We start from the raw sequence: 25,238 nt of genomic DNA, 5'->3' as shown, positions 1-25,238 counted from the left end.
TTCGGGGGATGTGATGACAACGTCCAAACATATCCTAGTAAGGTGCAGAAGGGAGTGTGCAGAGTCAGACCTGTCAGGGATCACCAAGTGTCTCCCTGGAGGCTCCACCAGGCCAATAAACATGGAAACTCTCTCTCAAAACAGTATCGAGAGCACTGCCAAGATGCCCAGGAGAAACCTGCATGTACTTTTTAGAGAACAAAGTAATTTGAAAGTTTCCAAAGAGCTGGCCTGTGAATAGAAAGGTGCAAGGCTGCTCTCCAGACAGGCCCTGCAGCTCCTTTCACAGCAGCAAGGTGCCCGGCGCACTGTCGGTGGAGCCCTGCAGATGGCTGCAGAGCTCTTCCAGCTCCTACCTGTGCTGGTGCGATGGGCAGGTGGAGGCAAAGCCACTGGCCAGTCCCTTACTGAAGGAAGCAAATTTTCCTTTCCTTTCAAAAGAAGGACACTTCTCTCTATGCTGCCTTTGTTTCTACCCAAATCTAACAGCCAGTCACCTACAGGCTGAATATCACCATCTTTAACCTCCCAAAGATCCTGCATTCGCAAGTTTTCCCACAATGATATCCGAAAGACACAGATGCTGCAGTTCTTAAGCATGACAGCAAACTCCTCTTACAGGAGGAGAATTTGTTGCTCAAGATGCTTTTCTCACCAAGGCTCTGTAGTCCTAAGAAGCTCTTACAGAACAGATATTTGAAAAGATTTATCCATTCCTCCTCTTGCCCATGGCAGCCGTATCCTCTTCCTTCCCCAGACCTCCAGCTAACTGTGGCTGTCTGGTGCAGGAGGGCAGCCTTCTTCCTATACCCCATGTCAGGCTCAAGCACTGTCCCTGAAACAAGCCACCTTTGTCCACCGGCTTCTCTTAAACTCTAGCTTTAGTTCTGAACCGTTTTTAATAAAATTGAGATCTCTATCACTCTGGATGCCCTCATTCCCCTTAAGTCATGTCTCCTATTTCCTTCACCCCCCTTACAAATCGGTGTAGGGACTGGGTCAGGTTTTGAATCACAAAATTTTGGATGCAAATCCTTCCTTTGTCTCAAGGATCATGAGGTTTTCTCTGTCCATCTCCTGTCAGTTACATGCTCTGAGCGCAGGACAGCCTCATGTCTGTACAGGCTCCTCAGTGCGCTATGGACAGCTCCCTGCCACAAGCACGCTGACACTCGCTGGAATTCGGTGGCCAAGTCACACCACGTTCCTTGAAAATCCCAGCTGCGATAAGGTGGCACAAGCCATTTCTTTATGGCATGTATTTACCTGTTCCCTTTTCAATCTACACATATGAATCAAGTAAATTATCTCCTATGAGCAAGTCAAGAACTTATAATAGACACCAGCCACCCAACCTCTTTTAATATATCCAATATTAGTCATCAGGATAACAACCCTATTTGCAAATCAGCTACCTTTATCAGATAACCAATGGGACCTAGTACAATATCTATTAGTCCAACAACATCACTACCAAGATATATAACTGCTTCTGTACAAAACCCTTTCTTCTAATCCTTCTTAAACTCAACAAGACTGATTGGTTTTTATTATTCATGAATTAATTTTTAACTCTTGGTCCAAAGGGGAATTGAATCTATAACATTTTGCAGAGTCTGAAGCAAAGTAACAGTATGTTGAAAAAGCAGACCAGTCAAAAGCAGGTATTTTTTCTTCTTTCACCCAACAATTAAAGAGGTGGGCTGCATCTGTTTTTCCCTAAACAACCAAGGGGAATATTCTAAAGAAAATTAATGTATTAAAACACGTATAAATACCACATCACTGTACTGTGAGAGCTTTTGTTTTTTGTTTCATAATTATGCTACTTTTAAAAGACTGTAAAATTAAATTTGTTCATATTTTTAAAAATAAGTCCATGTTAGAATATGAACTCAAGAGGGGAAATTTCAACAGACAGTCCGTATCATTAGAGAAGTAATGATCATAGGCAGTGATTGTGGCTTACGGTTCCTTCTGCAGTGACAGTCCCCTAGCTGTAATTGCTAGAAGAAACGAAACTGCTCTGTTTTAAAATTTAAAAAATACTTCTAAAAGAATAAAAAGAGAATGGTCAGAAACACTGCAGGTTTTGGAATAAAAAACCCAAAGTATCTCATTGTAAAATAACCTTTTAAGCAAGGGGAAGCACACTACATTCTGTCCCTTCCAAAACAAAAATCACATTTAAAAGAAAAAAAGAAGAAATAAAAGCTTTCAAAATAACCAAAAAAATAACAAAAAGAAAAAAAATAAATTCCAAACCACTGACTTCTCTGGCTATGGCACATGAGCCCAGCTTTGTCTGGACAATGTTATAGATGAACACCATTTTTCAAATTCCTCTGATATTTTATTTGAAGAAAATCTCTGTTCCTCTTTAAAAATCACGAATTCCAATATGCATTGATTTATAAACAGAAGATATAACTGCAGTTGTTTAGTAGCACCTAATCCTACAGAACCCATAATTATATATGTTCCAGCAGAAACACCATATTTTTTTTAAGCATAAATGTTACATATGGTACATTTGCACAGCATTCTACATTTACAGAATGCCTTCTATGTAAGGCTATTAACAGATTTACAAACTTTAATTAATAAAGACTCAGAACAATCTTGTGATAAAGACATGCATACCTATCCTTATTTTTTTTACACATTTATACATTAATACACACACAGAAATACGCAACCATATGCAGAAAGGTTTGCATATGCATACAAAGAGACATTGTACGGATAACTGTTTGAGTGAAACAGTACACTGCAATACTGAATGAACATGTGATTATATATAAAATTTTATTGCATACACATGTGCATTCTGTTAATATCATATGTGCAAATGTATGTAAAATTTAGTGTGTACGCACACCCCGATATACATCCATCCATGTGTTTACAGATCTCTTTATGCAATAAAACTGTTTCTCTCGTACTTCGACTCATTCCAGTCCCCTACAGTATGCCTGGTGCCGCTACACAACTTGTATCAATTATTCTGAAGGAGACGTGTCTGGCATCTGGCATCTAAAGTAATACATATGGACACATTGATACACTTAAGCATAATTTTCAAAAGGTCATATTTGCTACAATCTATTAAGGCAAAAATAACCCACAAGAAGTAAAGTCAACATCCTTCATGAAGCTCAAGCACCAAAATGCAAGTTTCCGTGTCGGGATTACCTTGGCTTTGAATATGAGTCTCGAATGTATGAGACAGCTGTGGCCCCCTCCCTGCCCAGTCCCTGGTTAGGCTGCATTGCAGGCTGCACATCATCGCTTGGAAGTCACTGCTCAATACAGTTAGGTGTACAGAGAGCCCTGATCCAGCCAGATATCGATGAATCTGATAACAAAAATTGCCTACTAAAGAGTGTCAGGCAATAGGCACCAACGTTTCTAGTTTCATAGGAGAATGTTTTCAGTATCTCCCTGTACCATTAGCCCCTTAGTCCACAAAAATGACCCAAAAAACCTCATCAACAGAAATACAAAAACTACGAAGAAACTGAATTAAACTCTTAGAGATAAAAGTAGAAGCAACATCAGGTATGTCTGAAAAGGAGATGAAGAAGAACTGAATTTGTGCATTCTAAAGAATTAAATCTTTCTCCTTGCTCTACAGCACTTTCTGAAGTGTTAAAACGAGATAGCAATCACATGCCATACATGGTTCAGAAACAAAGAAAAAACAAAAGCAACTTCTCAAAATTGCTGTATAAATCAAAGACTATTTTAAAAAACAAAAAGCAAAGTATGAACAAAATTTACACATTGAAAATGCGTATCAGCTAATTCCGGTTATGTGCACCAGAAAAAATTCTAAACTAAATCCCTGAAATCAGTGACACCCTGTGCTCTCCACTGCTATGTTGCCACATCTGTGAAAAACCTCATCTAGCTAAGTATAATTTCCTAAATCAAGAAACAAATAATACGTTTGAGAACGAGAAACTTGTCAGATTGACCAAATAAAACCAAAAACACCACAGAAGACTTTAGAAAAATATAATCCATTGAAAAATAATTATTTAGTGTTTTTATTTTCAGCTGTTTAATATTTTTAATATATAAAAATGGTGTAAAACTCAGTGAGAAATCTGTTTTGTAATCATTCATGTCAGCACATTTAAAAAAATGTACTTGTGGCAACTGATGGAAAATCGTATTTGTCTTTTTGTCACCCAAATGCTTACACATTCTTAAAATTATCATCTCCATATGCAAAATTATAACAGGAGAATTGAACATTTTTTTAAACCTGTTCTTTTGACCTTTCTCTTGAGTAAAAGGACAGAGAGACAATACACTCACCAGCATTGTTCACAGTGACGGCTCCATCACCGCAGATTGAGGGCCATTATTACTAAAGGGAACTTTAAAGTGCCAGAAGAAAAAGGGGGAAAAATTAGAAAATAACACTTCTAAATATGCCATATGTACAAAAAGCCTTTCAGAACAGTAGACACAGAGCAACGAGAAATCTTAATCTAAAACCAGCTGCAGTAAAATACAATCAATTCAAAACAAAAGGTGCTATAAGAAATTATCTCCTGTTGTGCAAGATACTCTAAGGTGGAGGTCCCACTTCCAACACCCACATTACAGGCTATTTGAATTTAAGGAAAATATATGACCTTTAAAACACATGGTAAAGCCAACATAATTTCTGGGAGTGGAAAAGGAAAATCTCGACTGAAGGAAGGGGTTCTCATCAAAGGCTCTTACCCTACCAAGAAGAAAGTAGAATAGGCTTCCTTTTCCTTCTAAAACTTCAATAGGATGTAATATTTGCAAGATGTCCTTACAGTCATGACAAAAATTGTATGAAAACGGCCACCCCTCTCTACATTTAAGCTATGTCCTTTCACATAAACAAAAATGCAAGAATAAATAAAACTGTCCAAAACCAGAACAGTCCTATCACAAATTTTATTGCAATTTAAGTCCTATCTTGAAAACAAAAGAGAAAACAAATAAGAGACAATGTTCACAGGAAAAAGCAAAGTAACCTCCATTGCTTCCTATGCACACCTAAGTTTGAGACTTTATGAACTGGTTCTGTGTTATTCACTAAATCCTTATGGATCAGGAATACTCTTTGTAGGACGACAAAGTCAATCTAAGGGTGACCAGACTCAGATTTGCCAGGATCCCACAAAATGAACAGGATTTCTTACATATTTATTCCTTCCCCGTTCAGAAAGTGAGTGCAAGAAAATTCCAGCTCAGCAGGGACACAGAGCCATCGCAGGTTGTGTGATAACAGCTTGCCACCTGCTTTTCGCAAGTTGTCTTTGCGAAGTGCAAGGGGCACTGAATAGTAACGTTGCCTGTGGTGATAGGAATGCACTGAACAGCTCAGTATGCAAAAGCACTTACTGGTACACAGTGCTCTTCACAAAGGGCATTGCAGAATGCTTTCCAGACTGTGTCAGAAGTGCTAGGAGAGGAAGTATTAGTCTGCATGTCGCAGGAGGAACATAAGCACTTGCCATCACAATAAAAGAAGGTATAAGCAAATACAGGTACAATGCTGCTCATAGGAAAAAAAAAAAAAAAAGGGGGGGGGGGGAGGGAAAGACAAGGAATTTAGCAGCAGTCTGACTAGAAGCAGCATTTATTTTCAAAAACAGCAAGGGTTAACAGTGGCATACAAACTCCGGTCCAGTCAAGATAGGGTCAAATGATATGCAGTGAAAGTTTCAAGTCCTCAATCCCCCAGAGCTTGTTTGCTAATTACATTTGCAATTACAAACATGACAAATATATTATTATACAGTTTGTTCCACCTTGAGCAGGCAGGTTTCTCCTCATGGACAGTCACTGCCAGCAGCCAGACTCCCAAGCACTGGAAGAATCAAAGTGCACTGGGCTCCAGCTGCAAGGATCATTTTGTGAGCATCTCTATTGCTCTGAAGAGACAGAGCAAAGCTTTAGATAGAGGCAGCAAAGCAAGGATGGAAACAAATGCAAAGAGTAAGTTACTACAATTTAATTCCTAAGAAATAAAACTCACCAAATCAATAGCTACTACTAATAAATAATACTAATTATGTCCTGTTCCCAATGACAAAGCTCTTTACCCATGCAAGCTACATAGAGATGACTACATTCACAACTCAAATGCAGCCAATACTGGGAAGACAGAAAGAAATCAAGATTTTCCTTTTTTTGGCAAGGTCACCATAGCCAAGTACTGCTAGTATCTGCCTTTTTAAGTTCCTTCGCTAAACAACCAACCATCTGATTCATAGTTTGTTGGGGAAGCTCTGATCTTTCCCTTTTTTTCCTCCCAGTTTCTATAGCAGCATTACCGAGGAACCTCGCTGCTGGGTACTGGGCAGATGCTAAATTTACTTGCTCACGCTGCACAAACTAAAAATTTTCTTGTGCTCCCTGGCTGTAAAGTTACAATCAGTAGCTCCAGGATTAAAGAACAGGTCTGACTGGGAAGAATTTCCCAGTCTCTGCAATCTACAGGGGAATCGTTGATGTGCAACACTAGCTGCTGTTACGACCCTCAACTCCTGAAGCGAGGAGTGCAAGTTAGAAGTTGAGGACAGGATTTGGCTTTTATATCCCAGCTTTGTCACCACTTTTTTCTACTTTTACTATTTCTTTCCTTAATTAAATCTCTCATATATTTTACACTCTGGAGAGTGGAGAAATTCTGCTGTGCTCCGAACACAACCTGTGAAGTTCACCCAGTCTCAGGTTTTACCTCCTCCCTTCTTCCGTTCCCCAAGAGAGTTTGTATCATTTGGTCCTGGAATATTTGGTAAAGTGACCCACTGACACAATGCACAAAACTTAGTATTGAACTGAAATTACTTGAAGAATACAGGTGTTTTAAAATAACATGAAATTCAGAGGAGTAGTAACAGCGCAGAAACGGGGTTGGGGAATAACAGCAGAAGGGGCACAGAGAGTATAGCATCATTCTCTTGGAGAAGAAGAAAACGGGATGCGAAATCTCTTGTCACAGCAACTTTCTCTGAGGCAATCTCTCCAAACTCTTTCCCCTCTGAGGCTAAATGCAATATTTATTGATTACTTCAAATCAATACAATGAAAAAATCCTATTTTTAAAATATATTGATCTTTCCATATTTCTCAATAATTGATAATGATTAGATCATCTTTACTTTTACAAGTGGAATTGGAAGAGGAGGGAAAAGTTAATATAAATACTTTAAAGGTACCAATTTCCTCATCAGCCTTGTGCTCAATAAGCTTAGTGTACCAAGACCCCATTCTAAGATGGGAACCTCATCAGGAACCCAGTAACTAGGCTATTTCCCTTACAGAGGTTTTGCAATTTATTCTGTCGATAAAATAAACAATTCCCTCTCCATTCTCCCCAATTAACAACTCCTCCCTAGACCAGACTTTCAGAGATACTCAGAGCAGACAGTTGCATTGAGCTTCTCTGACTCAGATTTCCTCCCATTCATGGAATATGGAGATTTCCAGTAACCTCTGAAATCAAGTCACATTTCCTCAGTCTGTGGAGCGACAACAACTTTGTTAATTCTCTGCTGCAGGGTCCAGAATTCGCTCCTTCACTGAGTTAAAATTCCAATGTTATACCTTTCCATCTCTATCAAATATATCACTTATTCCTTTCAACTTTTTTCTTCTGTTCATAAAATAATTTTCATTTTTAGCAGATCAATGATTCATGTGTCTTTCTTGTACATCAGAGGAAACAGTGTAAGAGACTTAGCATCTGGCAGGATGCCCTCATTTGCCAATGATTTTTATTTTCCCCCCATGATGGTTCCTTGGTCAGTTTCTGTCTGTCATGTAGAATATTAATTAGAAACAGAGATGGCAATTTTTTAGTCCTATCAACGTTTCTAGTGGCAACTATAACTAGGCAGAAAAAATTTCTCTGGGAGGTGAAAGTTAATACGGAAAAGTAAAATGCCGTATTTCACTCTCCTTTGAAACAGCCTTAGGTTTGCATGAGAGAGACGCAACACCAATATTCAGTATGACCATACATATGTATGTGCATATACCTACACATAAATATTTACAGATGCACACATGTGTTTGTGTGGGAATATAATCAAATATTTTACATGTCAGAGTGTACATTTGTGGTGTCTGCACAAACATTCCCTTCCCGCTGTACTGCAGACAGACGTTGTCAGTACAGTGTAACTAATGTATTCTCGCCATATGCCCTCACCTGAGAGACAAACTGCAGGTACAAATCACTGTCTTTGTTAGCTTCCCAATCTGAACTCATACAAAAGCTTCTTCCTTGAAGCTGCATCATGTACCCCAGGAATAACTCTCCCAAAGGTCAGTACCAAAAGGTAGTAAGCAGTTGCTAAAGAGTAGATTCCTACGCAAAAAAAGTAAATAAATACGCTGCCTTAAGACACATGCAGAGAGGATCAAAATTAGGAGGAATCATTTTCTTACTGTCCCCGCAAGATTCCGCACTGAGGGAAAGCACACAACCCACTGACCAGAACTTCCGCAGGTTCCTGGTGTAACCACTCAGATCAACACACACAGGCAAGGGAAAGGGAACTTTCACTGCTTGAGGAAGACAAATCCAAAACCTGAAGAGTGGGATTAAGGACAATGAATTCCTTTGCTTAGTTTTTGTTCAGACCGTTCTTGGGTCGGATTGTTATAAAAATTAAGTTCTCCTTGAACTCCAAGGTGAAGGGTGTCACCTCTTCTCTCCTTTGCCTTGTTCATTCTCTCTCAATAATTGTGAGGTTAAATACAGTTTCCAGGTAACTGTATGGATCACATATTGAGTGACCACATCCACTTCTCTTCCTACATTCTACTCTTCCTCCTATTTTTTCCTATAAACAAGCAACTGAACAAGAAGAGGTAATTTGCAATACTTTTAAATTGACTCCTAAGGTTTAATTTTAGAAAAATTGCTGTCCACATAATTAAAAGCAGTATTTTTTTAAAAAAAAGGAAAATAACTATTAAAATCTTTTCAATGGCTAGCAGTCAAAAGAGTAAATCAGTACAATAATATGCTCACACAACTAGGTAGCAAAACAGGCAGAAATGCAGTAACTGTATTTACATTATACGTTCACAATGTAATTGTGTTACATAGGAGAAAAATGGCTAAAGGGATATATATTGGGCCAACTTTTATCTTCAGCTACAGGAATGCAATCTGAAATCTAACCTTAACAAAACCAGAATGAAAATCAAATCAGTACCTGACACAATGCACATACACTGTTAAATATACTGTATTTTTAAGGCTTCTCACATCTTTTCCTTCTCTCGGTAACTTTTTTCAGACTTAGCCTCACTTTCCTGTATTGTTGTACTCTTTTAATTAAAAAAAATAAAAAATAAAAATTAAAAAGAGATTGAGAAATAGAGGTTGAAATATCTTAAATGGTATTTCTCTGTGTCTCTTCCCCAACCCCAACAATGTTAAAGAGAAGGATCATTGGCACACAGAACCAAGCCAAGCACTTCTCTGAACAAAGAGCTCTCCAACAATTTCTCATCTCAAAAAGCAGCACTCTCTACTGTAAAGCCATAGGGGCTCAGTGGCACTTCTCCCAGGGCCACCTTCACCTGTCTACTTAGTGGCCAAAGAGTTGTGAATACGGGTAAGGTGCACATGACATTATTGAGAGCTGACTGAGAGCCCATGGAAAAGTAAAAGGGGTGAACAGTAATACAACATGCATATTACTTCTTACTATTTTCACGTTGTTCGAGTTCCTTTTCTCAATTCCAAAAGTAGAAAAAATAAAAGGGAAAAGTTAAGAGACAACATAGTGATGAAGATCTAGCTTTTGATTGTGGCATTTTGATATTTTCTTTTTTTTAAATGAAGGTAAATGCACTTTCTATTTTTGCCTTAATATTAAAAGACTCCCATCACAATACAGAATACATTTCCCTTAAGAAACTGTTTGTTTATTTTTAATTCAAAATGGAGCAGCCACAAGTGAAGCACCAGTGGGGAACAGAAAATCACATGGGTTAGATTATTAATTTCTATTAACAATACTAAGTCTCATTTTAATGAAACTGCTGGAAGCAGGGGATTAAAGGAAGAAGAAATGAGTGTAAGGACAGATGGAGTATCAGGAAACAAGAGACAAAAAGACAAATAAAAGACAGCTGTAATGAGGAAAGGGGGGTCAGTACCATTGTGGATTTTTTTGCTTGGCTTTAATTGTTTTAATTTCACTAAATACAATGTGTTCTTAAAACAAAAGCGATGAAATAGGCAAAATTACTTCACTCCCACCTCTGATGACACCACAGAACCTGCGTAGGTGACACGCGGATTAACATGCGAACACACAAAAGGGGACTCTGCTCAGGGTGAGATTTATTGGAGAGGAGAAACGCATTTAAAATTAATTGCTCCAGTCAGCTGGATACAAACGCTGAGAAGATTTTCCTTTGTTTCCTAACTTCCCCAAAAGGATCACACCAAACTTCACATCCTAAAGTGATTTTAAACACAGCATTACCAGGCACAGCCCACTTCGGAGTACAAAGAGCAGTAGCAGGTGCTAAGGTATGAGCCACCGGTCCCAGCTCGGGATGTCTGCTTGCCAGCCCTCCGACTCACTCCACTCTTTCCCCGGGCAGGCTGTCCAAACAGTAAGCTGTGGGAAACTAAATTTCCATAGGGCATTTCCGGTGAAAAACGGACTTCTTTTATAAAAGACAGTGCTTTAATGGCTCTACTTTGTGTGGGTTTATGTGCACACCTCTTTGCAGACACCTAGTAATTCATCTAATAAAAATCCTAGCACAGACGAAAAGTAAAACTGCGCAGAAAGGACTGCCAGTGCTCCCTGTTAGCTGCCTGTTCCTAGGAGATGAAGCATTAGAGGGAGAAGTTACAAGGCAAGAAATAAACACACCAACGCACCGACCCGCCCGCCCCCAAGCGCTCCTCCGCGGACGCTGCCGCACCTGCCGGCGCGGAGCTGCGCGGGCCCGGCCGCGGCGGCCGCTCGCAGACACCCGGCACCCGCGGTGCCCCGCGGGGCGGGCGCCGGGCGGCTCTGCGGCAGCGGCACTGCGGCCGCGCTGCCCCGTCCCACCCGCAGCGGGACGCGGCGCCGGTCCCAGCCCGCCCCTCGCCCGCCCGGCGGTCCCGGCGCGGCGCGGCACACTCACTGGTTGTGGTAGCCGAGCGGGTCGGAGATGCACAGCTCGGAAATGTCCATCAGTCCAGTTTGAGCATTCCCGGTTGGAGGAGAAAAAAAAAAAAAAAAGAAAGAAAGAAGAAAAAAAAAAAGAAAGAAGGAAAAAACAGGAGAGAACAACTAAACTGCAGCGGGCAGGGAGGGCGGGGAGCCCCGGGAAGAGGAGCCGGCCCGAGCCGGGCGGCGGGGCAGCGGCGGCGGGCGGGCGGCGGGGAGGCAGCGCCGCGCCGCTCCGCTCCCGCACCCGCGTGCGGACACACTGACGGCGGCAGGAGGCGGGCGGCGCGCAGGACACGGCCACGGGGGATTTCGCCGCCCCGAGCCCCGCTGTAGCTTTAACGCCGGGAGACGGATGGAGACGGCAGGGCGGCTATTGGCTCCCGCGCAGGGGCTGGGCTTGGAGCGCGGCTGGGGGAGGCACGGCCGGGGGGGCCGCCGGACACGGCACCGGCACGGCAGCGCGCGCGGCCGCACCGCGCTCCCCCGGCCCCGGCCGGCGCCGCGCTCCCCCGGGACAGGCGGCGGGGCGTCCCGGGCTGCGGCCGGAGGAGTCGGGGCCGCAAGCCGGGCGGGCCCCGGCACTGCGGCTGGGGCGGCGGGGCCGCGGGCAGCGCGGGGGACGCGAAATCGCAGCCCCAGCCCGGTCCCACCACCGGGACGATCGCAGCGGCAGCGCACGCTCCCCGTCCCTCGTACCCACTAACCTGTCTCTCGTGGGCACCGGCTGTAGAGTTCGGGGTTAAGCAAAGCCTGGAGGTGGAGGTGCCCCACGGGCCGTTTGCACGGGCGCGCCGGCGGGCGTCTGTCCGTCCAGCCGGCCGCCCACGTGCACGGCCCCGCACCCCGGCACATGGCTCCCGCACACGCACTTGTGCACACGCACAGACCGGCGTCTCACACCGCTGCAGCCTGGGCGCTGCACTCGGACCTCTGCCCCCCCAGAACTAATGCACGCAGGCAGAAGAGTGCCCCCGTCCCGTTTCAGAGCTGTGTCATCCAGATGTCACTTCAGCGCAGCTCATGAAACCACACTGGAATACATTCTGGCCCATGAGATCAGAATCGGACATTCAGGATAACGGTGTGTATTCCCAGGCACAAAAACCATAGACACAGACTCCCCAAAATCCTCACAAACATCAAAACTGGCACACGCAACTAAGCCTCATGAAAGCCACATTCTCAAACCCTGAACGTGTACTGGCTGCTGTTAGAGTCAGCATGCTTTCACAATTCCTGCACACATTTTCACGCTCACACAACTCCGGGGCATATTCTCGGCAACATAGCAATACCTACTGAAGAACCCTCTCCACAGAAGCCCGCCAGCCTCTCCGGCACATGCCCAGCACACGCAGTCTTGCACGGAAAGTCTGACTCACACAGAGGTGCCCCACAGAGTCTGTTTGTCCCGTGCTACCTACTCCCCACCTTCCAAACTGCATTCGCTTGTCTCTCCCCTGTGCTTCATGTTTAGATGTCCACTGCTCAAATATATAAAAATATCCTTAACAGATAAACAAGAACTAGAGGCCTTTTTAAAAGGAAAACACAGGCAAACACACCTGGATAAAAGACAGATTCTCTTATGCCAGGCAAACAAAAAGAAAAAAAGTAGGAGCTAAGAGGATATTTCTTAATATAAGACCCAGAATCTGATTTGATGCAAGAGTGTACAACCTGGGAGAAGCAAAGGGCAGACTAGAGATTTTCAGATGAGGGAAACAATACAGCATGGAATAAAATGCAGTGTGGTTCAGCTATAAACACTGACTAAATTAGGCTAAAACTTTTCATACAATCAGCACTTGTAGAAACTTGAGAATATTCAAGAAAGAGGAATGGCCAGATTCACAGCCAGTGTAAAAACTGTCCTTGCGTTATTGCAGTCTATCAGTGCAACTTCCTCACTGCCTCCTCTACCAGAGATCTTAACAAATGCCTGCAAACTAATGATATGCCCTAGTGTGTCCCCAGGCTCTGTGGGGAAAAGCCTTGTGATTCTGATCAAGTATTCTTAAGACAGGACAGCCTAAGGGTGTCAAATCAGAGGTCTTTTATGGTGAAAGGTACACGTGAAGATAGAAAACAGGTTAGCTTTGACAACGGGAGACAGAGAAGACTCATCCAGTTTTAAGAATACAGCAGAATCCGATTACCTGAATGTTGCAGGTGACACAATTCAGACTACACCTCTTTCCAGGCAGCAGAATTAATACAAATGGACTATATGCACATATACCTTTATACACCTAAGTGATATATCAGCCCAGCAGGAACTCTGAAATGCTTTAAAGGTTGAGAGAGAAGACAAAGCTTTAGACAGGCATTGGCATTAGTCGGGCCCAAGATTATAGGCAAGGAATCTCATCAGCCACATTGGAGAACACTTGACCAAAGCAGAGGCAAGCAAAATGAAACCAGCACCAGTGTGTTTCCAACAGAAATCTAAGGTCAGATGACCCAGTCAGCCCCATGAAGAAGATTCCTATGCACAGTAGCAAGAGAGACTGGAGGACACACACAGGATCAGGGCCTGCGCAGGATACAGTTCAAGAGCAGCCAGGGTGTTTGAAGTGAGCTTTTTTTGATGGAAAACATTTTTCTCCAGAAAGATGTGCCCTGGCTGGATCCTGACTGTACAGAGATTATCTCTGGTGTGGCTTCTCAGTGGATGGAAAACCAGGGTGGGAATGGCCTGGCAGGCAGGTCCTGCTGTCCCAATAGCTGATGTTTTAATTTTGCACTTTATCCGGGCTGAGGTGAGGCAAGCAGGGAGCCATGTGATCGCCTGGCACAAGGTCCACAGGGCTGAATTAACTGATATAAACAGTACAATGGTAGGTCTGTGCTCTGGAAATGGGCTGCTGCTGACAGAGGACTGCCCGGGCAAGGTGGGTATTTAAAGAGTGGTGCAGAAATGTAACATTAATCTCTCTGACCCAGTGCAAACGGACAAATGAAGCTTCCCCTGCCTTGACAGCAGCTGTATAGAGTCCTGGCTCTTCCGTTCTGAGAAGGATAGAAAGGAATAGTCTCTGCTGGCTGAGCCTGATCTGCCAACGTGAATTCCCCAAGAAAGAGGACAAGAGACCTGCAGGCTGATTTTGGAACTTCAGGAGGCTTCATCTTTTGCAGACCCCTCCACATGCAGCACTTGCTGAGCTATTCTCACAGCTTTAGCCAATTTCTCTTCCTCCCAAAGAACAGAGAAGGAAACAGTGATCTCAACGTGGTCATCCTTCCAATATGTGTGGTTTTTAAACAGGTGCCAAGACAAGGTTAGAAAGGACTGTGAGATTAATCTGGCAGATCTGTAAGACAAGATAGTTTGGGTAAATACAAGGCAGAACTGCACATGCAACAGCAGCACTAGCTTGCCCTGTGAGCACAACCTTTGCTGTCTTGACCAAATCTTGCCCTGGAACTGCTGCTTTCTTGCTGCGGGAGAGGCAGGAGCAGTCCTGGCCACTCAGTCTGTGGCCTCTGAGCAGAGCACACCCACAAATGCTCTAGTAAGTGCTACCCATTTTGATGCCTTTCATAAGGCAGCCTCTGGCTTTTGAGGTCACCAGTTCTCCTCACACCTGGTCCAAATGCAGAGCAACGACTTTCTATCAATGTTAGCCTCAAGAAGAGTACAGTCAGAGTGCTATAGGCTCATGAAACTGTAGGCAGTATCAGTTCTTTGAGATGTGCCATCTTCCTCTCCAGAAAGCAAGAATTGCGAAGACATCTCTCTACTTATGCTGGCTCCTCCAAGAGATGACAGATAGACTTTCCCCCCATCCTTTAATGATTAATCTGGTTTTGATAGATTAGGGTTTTTTACTTTTAAAAAACTTTTATCATGGAATCAAGATCAACTTTCCAGAAAGCTGATTGATTGACTGACAGAAATTTCATTTGGTCTAATATAGGAGTAACCTGCAAATCATGCCAAACAAACTTGATTTCACTTGTTGATAAGGCTAGTTTTTTGTGAATAAGGAAAATGCAGCAGAGGGAGAGATCTAGTTACTTTTGGAGGTTTGGAAATTTTTTTCCCTTTTATGAAGGCTCTATTATTGTATTCTCACAAGGAAGTTAGTGAAGTGGTATCTGTACGGGGCAAAAAACATACATAATCATTAGGAGACCTAAGCTGGGCAGAACAGACTTGTGTACACACATTCTTATCTTGTCTGCTGGGGAAAGAGGAGTCCACTGACAAGAGACCTTTCTCAGCCCCTGTCTCATTTAAGGAAACAACAGCTACAGAGAGGTCATTGTGATGAATTTAGAAAACAACCCTTTCACACTTCTGAGGTCAACAGTACTGCTTAGACTTCACACAAGTCGCTGCGTTGCATGCCTGATCCCTCTGCTTTGCAAGGCTAGTAACCCTGGAGAGAAACTTATGTCCCCTGAGCACAGGTCCCGGATTGCTAGTAGGCTTTCACCACTCCCACATATATCCCCTTCCACTGCTAAAGAGCTATCCCAGATACAGACAAAACAGCTTTTTTGGGGGGCTCTTCTGTTTTCCCTTACTACACCCAAACAAAACACTTTGCTCCCCCCACCAAATGCAATGTCTTGTTTTCTACCAAACTCCAATAGATTGTTTTTTCCCTAAAACACTAATTGGCCTTATGAACAATATGCTTCCATCTAAAAGGTATCACCACCATCACTGCTGAAGCTCAACATCTCTTTAAGCAGGAATAGTTTCCACATCGTAATTTTTAAATAACTGCCTATCTGAACCTCCTTAGACACGCTTCAAGCATTACCTAGTCTTTAAAACATCTGTATTATAATTCTCAATCTATAGACTGCCAAATCATAAAACAAAGAGGTTATATGGCTTGTCCCAGATACATCTGAGCAAATCAGTAGCAGAGCAAGGGTCTGAATACAAGTGTCTTCACCCTCACTGTCCTGCTTTGAATGAGAATTCTCTGTCCCGAAAATGAGACCATTCATTAAGTTCTGTGGTTGGATACGATACAACAGTGTTAGGAGCCCTGAAATAAGACAAACACAGTCCCTACATTGCCAATGAAAAGTCAAGATTTTATTTTAATACTCCCTATCTTTGTAGGGCCAATGCTGTTTTGTGTCCTTCCATACCTGCTTTTGTCTTTGCAGTGTTAACAAGCAGGACTGTATTTCCAGAGCAGAGCATGTTCTTGCTGATGTCTTAGATGAATGTGCACATGGAGACACACACACATGCCAAGATGAACCAGGCGAAGTTTGAATTGTAGAATTCAAACTAGGGCATCAGAGCAAGAAGGAGGTGCAGAGTATATCACCAAACAAGAAAGAATAAAGAGAATGGGAAGAGAAATATTATTTTCCAAATTTTAGAAGAGCTTGTAATAGGAAATGTACAGAGAGGCAGGAGAGGAAATTTTATAGTTGAGATTATGCCTTCTGCTCTCTCTTGCATCATCAGTTAGCTGGGGTGTTTGACAGGAATTTCTATCCTCCTTGCCCAGAAATACTGCAGTGTATCTGCTTTCATGTTTTGTCAATCTACTTCTTAGTCAGTCTTTGGGTAACTCTTGTTTAACTAAGCAGACAGAAGCCTTCCTCAAAAAAGATAGGTAATTACAGAGGCAGATGGATCTATAGACTTAGAAGACTTCACTGTAGAGCTGTGACTCAGCTTCAGATTTTGAGCTGTTGCTGATCCGTTTTCTGTGATGTATTACACTAACCCTCAGTTGGGCCACTCTGGTCCAACAGAACGTGACCAAAACATTGACTGGAAAGTGATTTTTTTTCACACTGACAGCTACACATCATTTACTAGCACACTCATTACTATTTCCCATCCTCTTTCCAAATTGCAGCAAAGCAGAAATTAATCCTTCCCTATCCATGATCCCAGGTGTCCACAGAGCAGTAGCTAGGATATTTGTTCATCTATCAGGAGGAAAGAGGGAACACAAGGCATCAAGGAATCTTGGAAATACTTCTGCTTAGCTGTCACCAATCCTCCAGCACAGAGGCATCACAAGCATGGCTTTCCCAGTATGGTGGTTTATCCTGTCAGATGGGACAAAGTCAAACAGCATCTTTTCACCTTTAGATTTCCTACCTCAGTACACTAGCTTCAAGTCTTGAATTGCAAAAGGCCAAGGAGGGAGGTCAGGAGAACAAGGGAGTCTTGTTCATTCCTCTAATTTGGGGAGATGATTTGCTGCTTCTTTCTCCAAGCCCATGCATTCTAATCACCCCAGGACCTTAATATTCACAGTACCAGCTTACTCACTGAACTGAGCAAAAGAAATATGTCTTGTCAGGAGAAATAACAGTTACTTATTGTTATGCTGCAAACAAAGAATTAAAACATTTTTGGCATGTGCATTGATAATGCCAAATGTCTCAACCCAGAGAAGGAATGGGGCTTAAAGAACTGAAATGATTCAGAATTACTAGTGTTAGAGAGCATGCCCACTGAGGGCTAGGCAGTATAGATGTTTGTGGGGGTTTCTTCCAAGTCTGTGATGGAAACAGGAACTTGAACACATACAAGATAACTTATTTCCCAGCAACAACAATAAGATAGCTGCAGCATACCAGACTTCACAGTTTGAATACTATGACGTGACAAGAAACAGTGAGTAAGTGTGCAATTTCCCCTTAGCTGGGTTCTCTGAGTATGTCATGGAGTCCTTTTGAAAAGTGATGTAGGCAGTTATAAAGAAGCAAAGCAGTGAAAGGACTTTTCCATCCAGGGTATAAGGGATGAAGAAAGCAAGGATTAAAGACCTTCCTTTCCCTGCAGGAACCACTGTCTGGCCTCATCTGGGCACAGTCAATAGAAGACTATTGACTTCACCCTGTCCGCCAGGCCAAATACAGAGGAGCTCACTGGCAGTGGATCTGTGCAAAAGTATTTAACAGTGAGATGAACCTGCAGGTCCCAAGTGACCTTAGGAAACCTGATGCATGGCAGTTTGGAAAAAACAGAGATCATCAGATGATCAGAACTGCTCTCTTCATCACCTTCTCCAGCCTCAGAATATTTTCATTTCTAACAGTAAGTGGTTGCAAGTTTTGCCTAAAGCCAGACATGACAAAGGCTGGCTTCCTTCTGACACGCTGTATCAGCAGCACAACAACTGCAAGTGTCCTCTGCTTTGGATCTCCAAACAGCTCAGTTCAATACATGACCATTTTGAAGATTTGTTCTGTGCTAACTTCAGTGTTTGAACAATACAGATTTTTTTCACAACTCCCTCTTGAGTTTATTTATTACTTGAACTACATTTATTTCACTTTCTGGACAAGAGCAAATTGGTGTGACAGATTATTTGATTAGACAGCTTTGCCAACAAACCCTATCCCAAGCTTCTTAACATACTTTTAACTTCTGAGTTCCATCAACTGTACCTCATTCAGACACCCAGTAAAACACATTAGGAAATCACTGCTCTGTCTACAAGTCATTAACATACAAGCACTATGCCTACAGACCATGAATGATCATGGTTTAGTGGTACTTTTTCAAACAAGAAATGGAAAAATAACAAGAAAAACAATCCCTGCCTATACAACAAAACATCATTTAGAAGAATCTGGGCAACTCAGGACCATATAAACACATCTGCTTTAGCTACACAGTATGTGCTCATACAGTATCAAGAGCGTAGCCAGTCACAAGGAGACAGATATTGGTTACCAGAAAAAAAAAACAAACTAATTCCTAAACAAAGGAAAGGAGAAGCTTCACTAGGTGAGTCCTACTTCTGTTACATGGCCTTGTGTACTCCAAAAGACAACAATCTCTCTCATGCATGGAAGTACAAGTCCTTGGATGTCTTTGGAAAGGTCTTATTGACATGACTTCAGTCTCAGAGATCCAGGCACAGAGGCAGTTGTGGGCAGCTGTAAAGCCTTCTCCTGATGAACCTGAACATGCATCACTGGGTTTCAGAAAAAATGCCTTCATCCTTCAAAGTCGCATGTTGCCAGCTTTGCTGTTCCTGCGGCAACATTAGCAAAGATTACTTTTCAGTATCATTGTTAAGGAAAACTCAAATCTCAGTCCCATGTGGTCTGAGGGTGACTTTGGTGCTGCAGGCTCATAGCAACAGGTCCCCTTGGTCTCCACAGTGCTTTACAAAGGAGAATCCAGTTTTGGTCTTTTGCTCATCTCTTGAACGCCTTTATTTTAGTGATGATCAAAGACTACTGATGCCTCCCCTTTCTGCTCCTCTGTCGAACATACCAATCTTCCATTAAATATTTAGAGTCAGCTGAACTCAGTAGTACTCAACTCATCTTTTAGGCCTTGCCCCTCAACATTTGGCAGTATTTCATAACTCATGTGGTCAGCAACTCAGCAAAGGGTAGGCTTTTATGACATAACTTCCAGAAGTTGTTGCTACCAGGTTCATCCTGGGAACCATACAGCCTGAGGACAGCACTTCTCCTTGTTAAACCCATTGCTTTTTCAGAATACTAAGACAGAAGCAGGACAGAGAAAGATGGTAGGAAAGGCTATCATTGCTTCAGATACAGAGGTCTGCCAAACAGCCAATGACATGGCACCCAGGTGGGGCCTACCTTGGGAGACCACTTTGCCTCCAGGGGTTTACACTTCATGAGGAGCATCATTAAACTGATTGGTCAAGCAGGATGGTTAAAACAAACAGGAAATGTAGGTCACTCGCCTTGATTAGCCAGCAATCATTTAGGTTGAATCAGCCCATTTGGCATTATAACCATAGACATGGCAGCTGCATTCCTCCCAGATAGACTAGTATCTTTTCTGAAGGCTCTGTGGGGGAACATCACTGGCCTGCAACACAACACAAGACTGTGCTAGTACACATCACATCAGATATCTGACCAGCACTGTAAGGATATTCATGTCCTACCGCTCAGCAGGTACATTCTGCCTGTGGAGGCAGTACTAATACCTCCAGAAATACAGCATACTTCTGCACAGACAAACCTAGATGACACCCATTAGATGAGCAATAAATATGTCCAGGGGTTGCACTAGATACAAACCAAGCACCTTTAGATTTGACTATACACTTGCTAAGGACCACTTTTTTTGTTGTTGTTTTGAGCTACTACAGTTCATATATACAAAGTACAAGAGCGCCAGTACAAGCCCTAAATAACAAGCTGTCAGATGTCCATTAATGAGATGCTGTAGGTCAGCTGAACAGACAAAGGAGAGCCTATACTCCTCACTTACGTTCCCAAACTTTTACCTACACACTGTAGGGCAAAGGATAAGCACTCGGATGTCTCAGTGATTAGCTCTCCAACAGTAAAACATATCCAAAAAAGTGTAGTGTCTTACAATGGTGTGAGAGTTATTAAATGTTTGTGGGATGTTCTTGAGCATCACATCTGTCCGGTGCTCTTAAGCTAGGGTAAATGCTAGCTGCAGTACCCAGGGAGATGCCCTGTAGACGTTTGTCAGAATAAGACATGGGGCAGCCTGGCAGAACCAGTAAACTGTAGCTTTGCCTGCACTACTATACTATTTCACCTCAGCCCAAACTCTTGACACAATATAAATACCCCCCTCAAAACCCTCTCTAAAAGAAGAAATTGTTCCTCCAAAAATAGGAGAAGCTGGGTCATCAGATGAGGGTGAAATTGGTTTAAAAGCCATTAAGAAGAAAACAACCCAGGCATTCAGGAGCAATCACAGCTGCTTGGGCTGATCAGGAGAGACAGAGGGAATTATTTATTTATGGACTTCCTGCTCTCCCTGAGCGAGTGTCTCCACTGGGGAAGCTTTAACAGGAGTGGGGACCAGGAGGCAGGTGCTGCTTGGAATCCTCCAGAGGTTTTGCTGGCCTGGGCCCCAGGAGAGTTATACACAGTACATGCCCAAAGCATCCAGGAGCCATCAACTTGTCTTTCTCAGAGCAGGAAAGGCCAGAAAGAGCATCACCCTCTGCTGGGGTGGAGCACACAGAGAGCCTCAGGCACCCAGATTGCCATGCAAGCTCTACACAGCTTGCAGTAAGATCCCTTCTGAGTAATAGTGCTTGAGTACACAGCCGTTTCTCTCTTCTCGTGGTTCAGCTGCTTCCCTTTAAACACAGATCAAATGTCTCTAGGGACTCAGCAAGCATTTAACAGACCTGCCTGATGGAAGGACCTCCAATGAGAAAACCAAGACCTGAAACTCCCAATAGACATCCTCAATTCAATCCACAGATGATAAAGCAACCCTGAAGTTACATGCAACCAGATCCTAACTGCACAGAAAGCACATCACTCTTAGTCCGTATCCAGAGCTCATCTAAATATCCTAAACTTAAGAGGGAGGGAAGGACTAGCAGATTAAACAGGAAGAAATATGTGAATTGAAAAAGTCAGCATGGAAATATGGAACTCTTGACATCCTATCAAGAATTCCTCTTCAAGATACATTACTGTCTTTCCTGATGCAATCTATTATTGTTTCCCTGAATGAACGATGAAGAGGAGTTATTCCCTAAAATCACAGAGTTCCCTTCAGTATTCAGAGTTGACCCTTCACTGATAACTAAAAAAAAACTGTAGAGACAGAGACAGATCTGCCCAGTCAGACGGATCAGGCAACCATCCTCTTCTGGCCTTGGCCAAAAGGCCACAAAAGGGAATCAGATCTTAGAAACTATCAAACACCACCAGATTTTTTTTGCTGGAAGATGCTGAAGTGTAGCGTTATAAAAGGGTCACTGATGGGGACTGCACAGATTATGTGAGTGGTACAGCATGCATTGTGTCAATTTGTGTCTCCCTGCAATTCATTACTGATGAAGTACCATAGATTGAGATGAAAAGGGCAGGAGCAGACAGTGAGCTATTGCTTTAGACACATCTCATTCGACATTCCCAGTTCTTTCCTGCTCTGCCTCTGCTAGTATATATTGCATTACTCCCCAACAATTATATTCTTCGTCGATTCTGGTCTCAAATCAGTACATTGTTTTGTGCCATTAAAGATACTACAAAACCAGTTGTGGTAGCAAAATAACTCATTAATGCATAAAGTGCTTTGGGAAACCCTTGAAGAGGAAAGGACTGAAGAACAAAAAGAGTATCATCTTCATCAAGATCAGTGATCCAAGGTAGCCTCAATATCAAAAAGGCACTAAGTCTAACAGTGAGACTGTTTCAGCGAGTCCTACCTCAGACTGCTTCCTCCCCTATCTGCTCCTCCCCACACATAACAAAGTGATTTCTACTACTCATAAATATATAAAACCAGGTTTGTTCTCCCAGCCTATGTTCCTCCAAACAAAGGGCAGTATAAAAAGGATTCATTTTCCATTCAGTGAGACAGGTCTTATTTGGTCTCTCAGAAGAAACTTCCTTTGCTGCCCATTCAGAGATGGGTTGTATTTTTATGGTTTGTGTAACCTTTGTTTCCCATTCTGGGAAGAACATCATTAAGCACTGATAGCTACTTAGCCTTGGCAGGGGACTGCTCCAGAGAGGGTTGCATTCCCCAGGGAGCTAGAGCACAGACAACCCAGGGCTCCCTGGGGAGCTGTTCTGCTTTGTCCATTGACTTGTGGCTTGAAAATCCTTACAGGGCCAAACCAAATACACTGCTAGTTCTTCAGTGCTGGGGGTTATTAATTTGTGTACTTTAATACACATTGTTTGGGAAATTCAATTCATCCCTTAATTTGCTAAGTACAGCTTTAGGTTCTAAAATCCACAAGTCTGCAGTGTCCTTTGCCCCTTCATGCTCATTTGCCTTTTTTATTTGCCTTCTAACTTGCCAAAGCAAAAAAAAAAAAGTCCATTTTGATTCTGTTCCTGGCCAGTCAACCTTGCTTTCAGAGCCTGGCACACCAACTTCCCCTGCCGCAATGGTCAGGTTACAAAAACAAAAGAACAACATTTGCTTCCTTATGAAACACTTTCCACTGAGTTTTCTCTGTCACAGTAATTTCTGTAGCATGCTCTGTGCTTTCACAGATTCTCAGTTTTGGAGGAAAACAAGCCTTAATCTGCATCCATTTACATGTACTGACAGCCAAGAGGAGGCCTCTTCATGCTGCTAAGGTATGCTTAGGCCTCTGCAGATACCGGATGCCTCCGTGTTACTGGGCATGGGCATCCTCCAACAATATTTGGTATTAGTGATGCCCCAGTGTTCCCTCCTCTCCTCACAGGCTTTCATTGCATGAGAATGTTACTGCAGTATAATTCAAGGTACAATTTTAAATAGATTAATTTAAGATAGTGCAAAAGGCACTCATTACTATTGAAACTAAACCTGTTTAGACATCTAATGAGCAAAAATGAAGCATTCTCAAACTGGCAGAAGAGAATCCACAGTTCGGATTTTCACTAGTTTAAATGGTTTGCTTGAAAATCGATGCAATTTAAAGTGTACAGCTTCCTTGGGTAGAAAAGATCTCTGGACAGAGGATACAGCAGCACTTTTAAAATAAATGACTGCCTGTGCAAGGGGGAACACCCATTAACAACTACCACAAAGCAGCAGGGAGGAGAAGGGGCTGAGGAGTTAGGGTCAGTCACTTGCACACAGCTTGTTAGGAAATACTGCATTCAAATTGACTACCTACAAGCACCCAGGAAAGAGCATCCAGAAGTAACAGCCAGCTAACGAAAGTTTCGGGGACATTCCAATATACTCAGGATGCCCCCTTGGCTGGAAAACACAAGAGGTAAAAAAACATGTGGGTGCACCTTCAGAGACGCAGAACGTTTTCTGACACTGGTACAGCATGTGCATTACACAGGGGTCTCTCAGTCAGCAGAGGATGCAGATCAGTTATTGTAAAGCGAACACTGCATAGAGAAAGGATGTACATCTTGCAGCACTCCTGCCCTACATCCCTACCACCCAGGGCAGACGGCAGAGCCTTGCTATTCAGAAAACCCTCTCAGAAGATGCAACAGCCTTTGTGGGAGGCTGGGTCCAGAATCCGCTCCTGTCAAACAGCTCTCCGGACCAGGATGTGACTGCGGCTCATGAAACATGTTAGCTAATGAAGATTGAGTCAGGCAGGCAGAGACGATCCCCTCAGCCTGTTAATCCACTTAAGGAAGGAGAAGGGAAACCTGAGCTGAATTCCTGTGCTCCCTGCAAGGGACTATACTCCGCTGGCTTTAGCACCTAAGCAGAGTAAATCCAGACAGAACTGGACTGAGAGAGCTCTAGGTGCAAGAGTCGTGCTTTCAGGAAACAGGAGCAAGAGCAGAGGCAGACAACAGCAGTCCTTAGGGAGAAAGCCAGGGCCATATTTTGTGTCTGCTGGGAATTGATGAAGCAAACTGAGTTTTACTTGCCCTCTCACCAGAAGAAAGCAAGAAGGGGCTGAACATGAGCTGTTGCCCAACAACAGGGGAGGCAGAAAGAACACACACAGTTTTCAGACTTTTCACAGGGAAAAAAAGGCTTCCCACGGGGTCAACGCAGATTCCTGGGTTAGAAAGTCAGAGAGCGTGTTTGTGCCTTAAACACCCATCCCAACAGTGACAGAAAGCCTGCATTGCCTCCCGCCCAGTTTAACTGGCGGTTTGCAGGGACGATGGGTGTCAATCCCAGGAAATGTCAAATTATCCTTAACCACCAGAGGGTGCTCCCCATCTCAAAGACAGAGTCAATGTCACCGATGCACCCAGACAGCTAGTGGAGCCTTTCTTTCCAGCAATTGTGGAATCTGAGCAAGGGAAAAATTAGAAAATTAATAATAACTAACAAATCTGATCCTGCGCCTCACCTGTGTTTCCCCATCCCTCCTGGCTGGCCAAGGTAAGGCCCTCTGTCCCATTTGTCCTCTGCATCCTGCTCAGTCAGGTGATTTTCCTCACATTGGAGGTTAAATCACTTTTATTCATTTTTCCTAGATCATGGATCCAGAGCAGCAAATAAACATTTTCTGCTTGGCAGGTCTGTAAAGAGCAAGACTCTGACTTGCCTGCCCCCGAGCACAGTTAGGATCACACCCTCTGGTCACACGCAGTTTTTGTGATGCCAAGTCCTGACCTTACCGCTGCACTGACACGGCAGTGTGGGGGCCATCCCACATGTTCAGGTTC

General features: G+C 43.2%; 1 protein-coding gene across 1 annotated transcript in view; it reads right to left on the bottom strand.

The window, feature by feature from the left end:
* The window catches only part of ESRRB (estrogen related receptor beta), a 91,115-nt gene extending 79,589 nt beyond the window's left edge, over positions 1-11,526 (bottom strand). The window contains exon 1 of the mRNA XM_074910003.1: positions 11,170-11,526. Coding sequence (XP_074766104.1) covers positions 11,170-11,219 — 50 coding nt within the window. The 5' untranslated portion in view covers positions 11,220-11,526. The remainder of the gene's footprint in view (positions 1-11,169) is intronic.
* Between the last annotated feature and the right edge of the window lie 13,712 nt (positions 11,527-25,238).

The sequence above is a fragment of the Athene noctua genome, chromosome 6, assembly GCF_965140245.1.
Source record: "Athene noctua chromosome 6, bAthNoc1.hap1.1, whole genome shotgun sequence".
NCBI classification, from domain to species: Eukaryota; Metazoa; Chordata; class Aves; order Strigiformes; family Strigidae; genus Athene; species Athene noctua.
The sequence above is the reverse complement of the archived record's forward strand: the minus strand, read 5'-3'. Positions and strand labels throughout refer to the sequence as shown.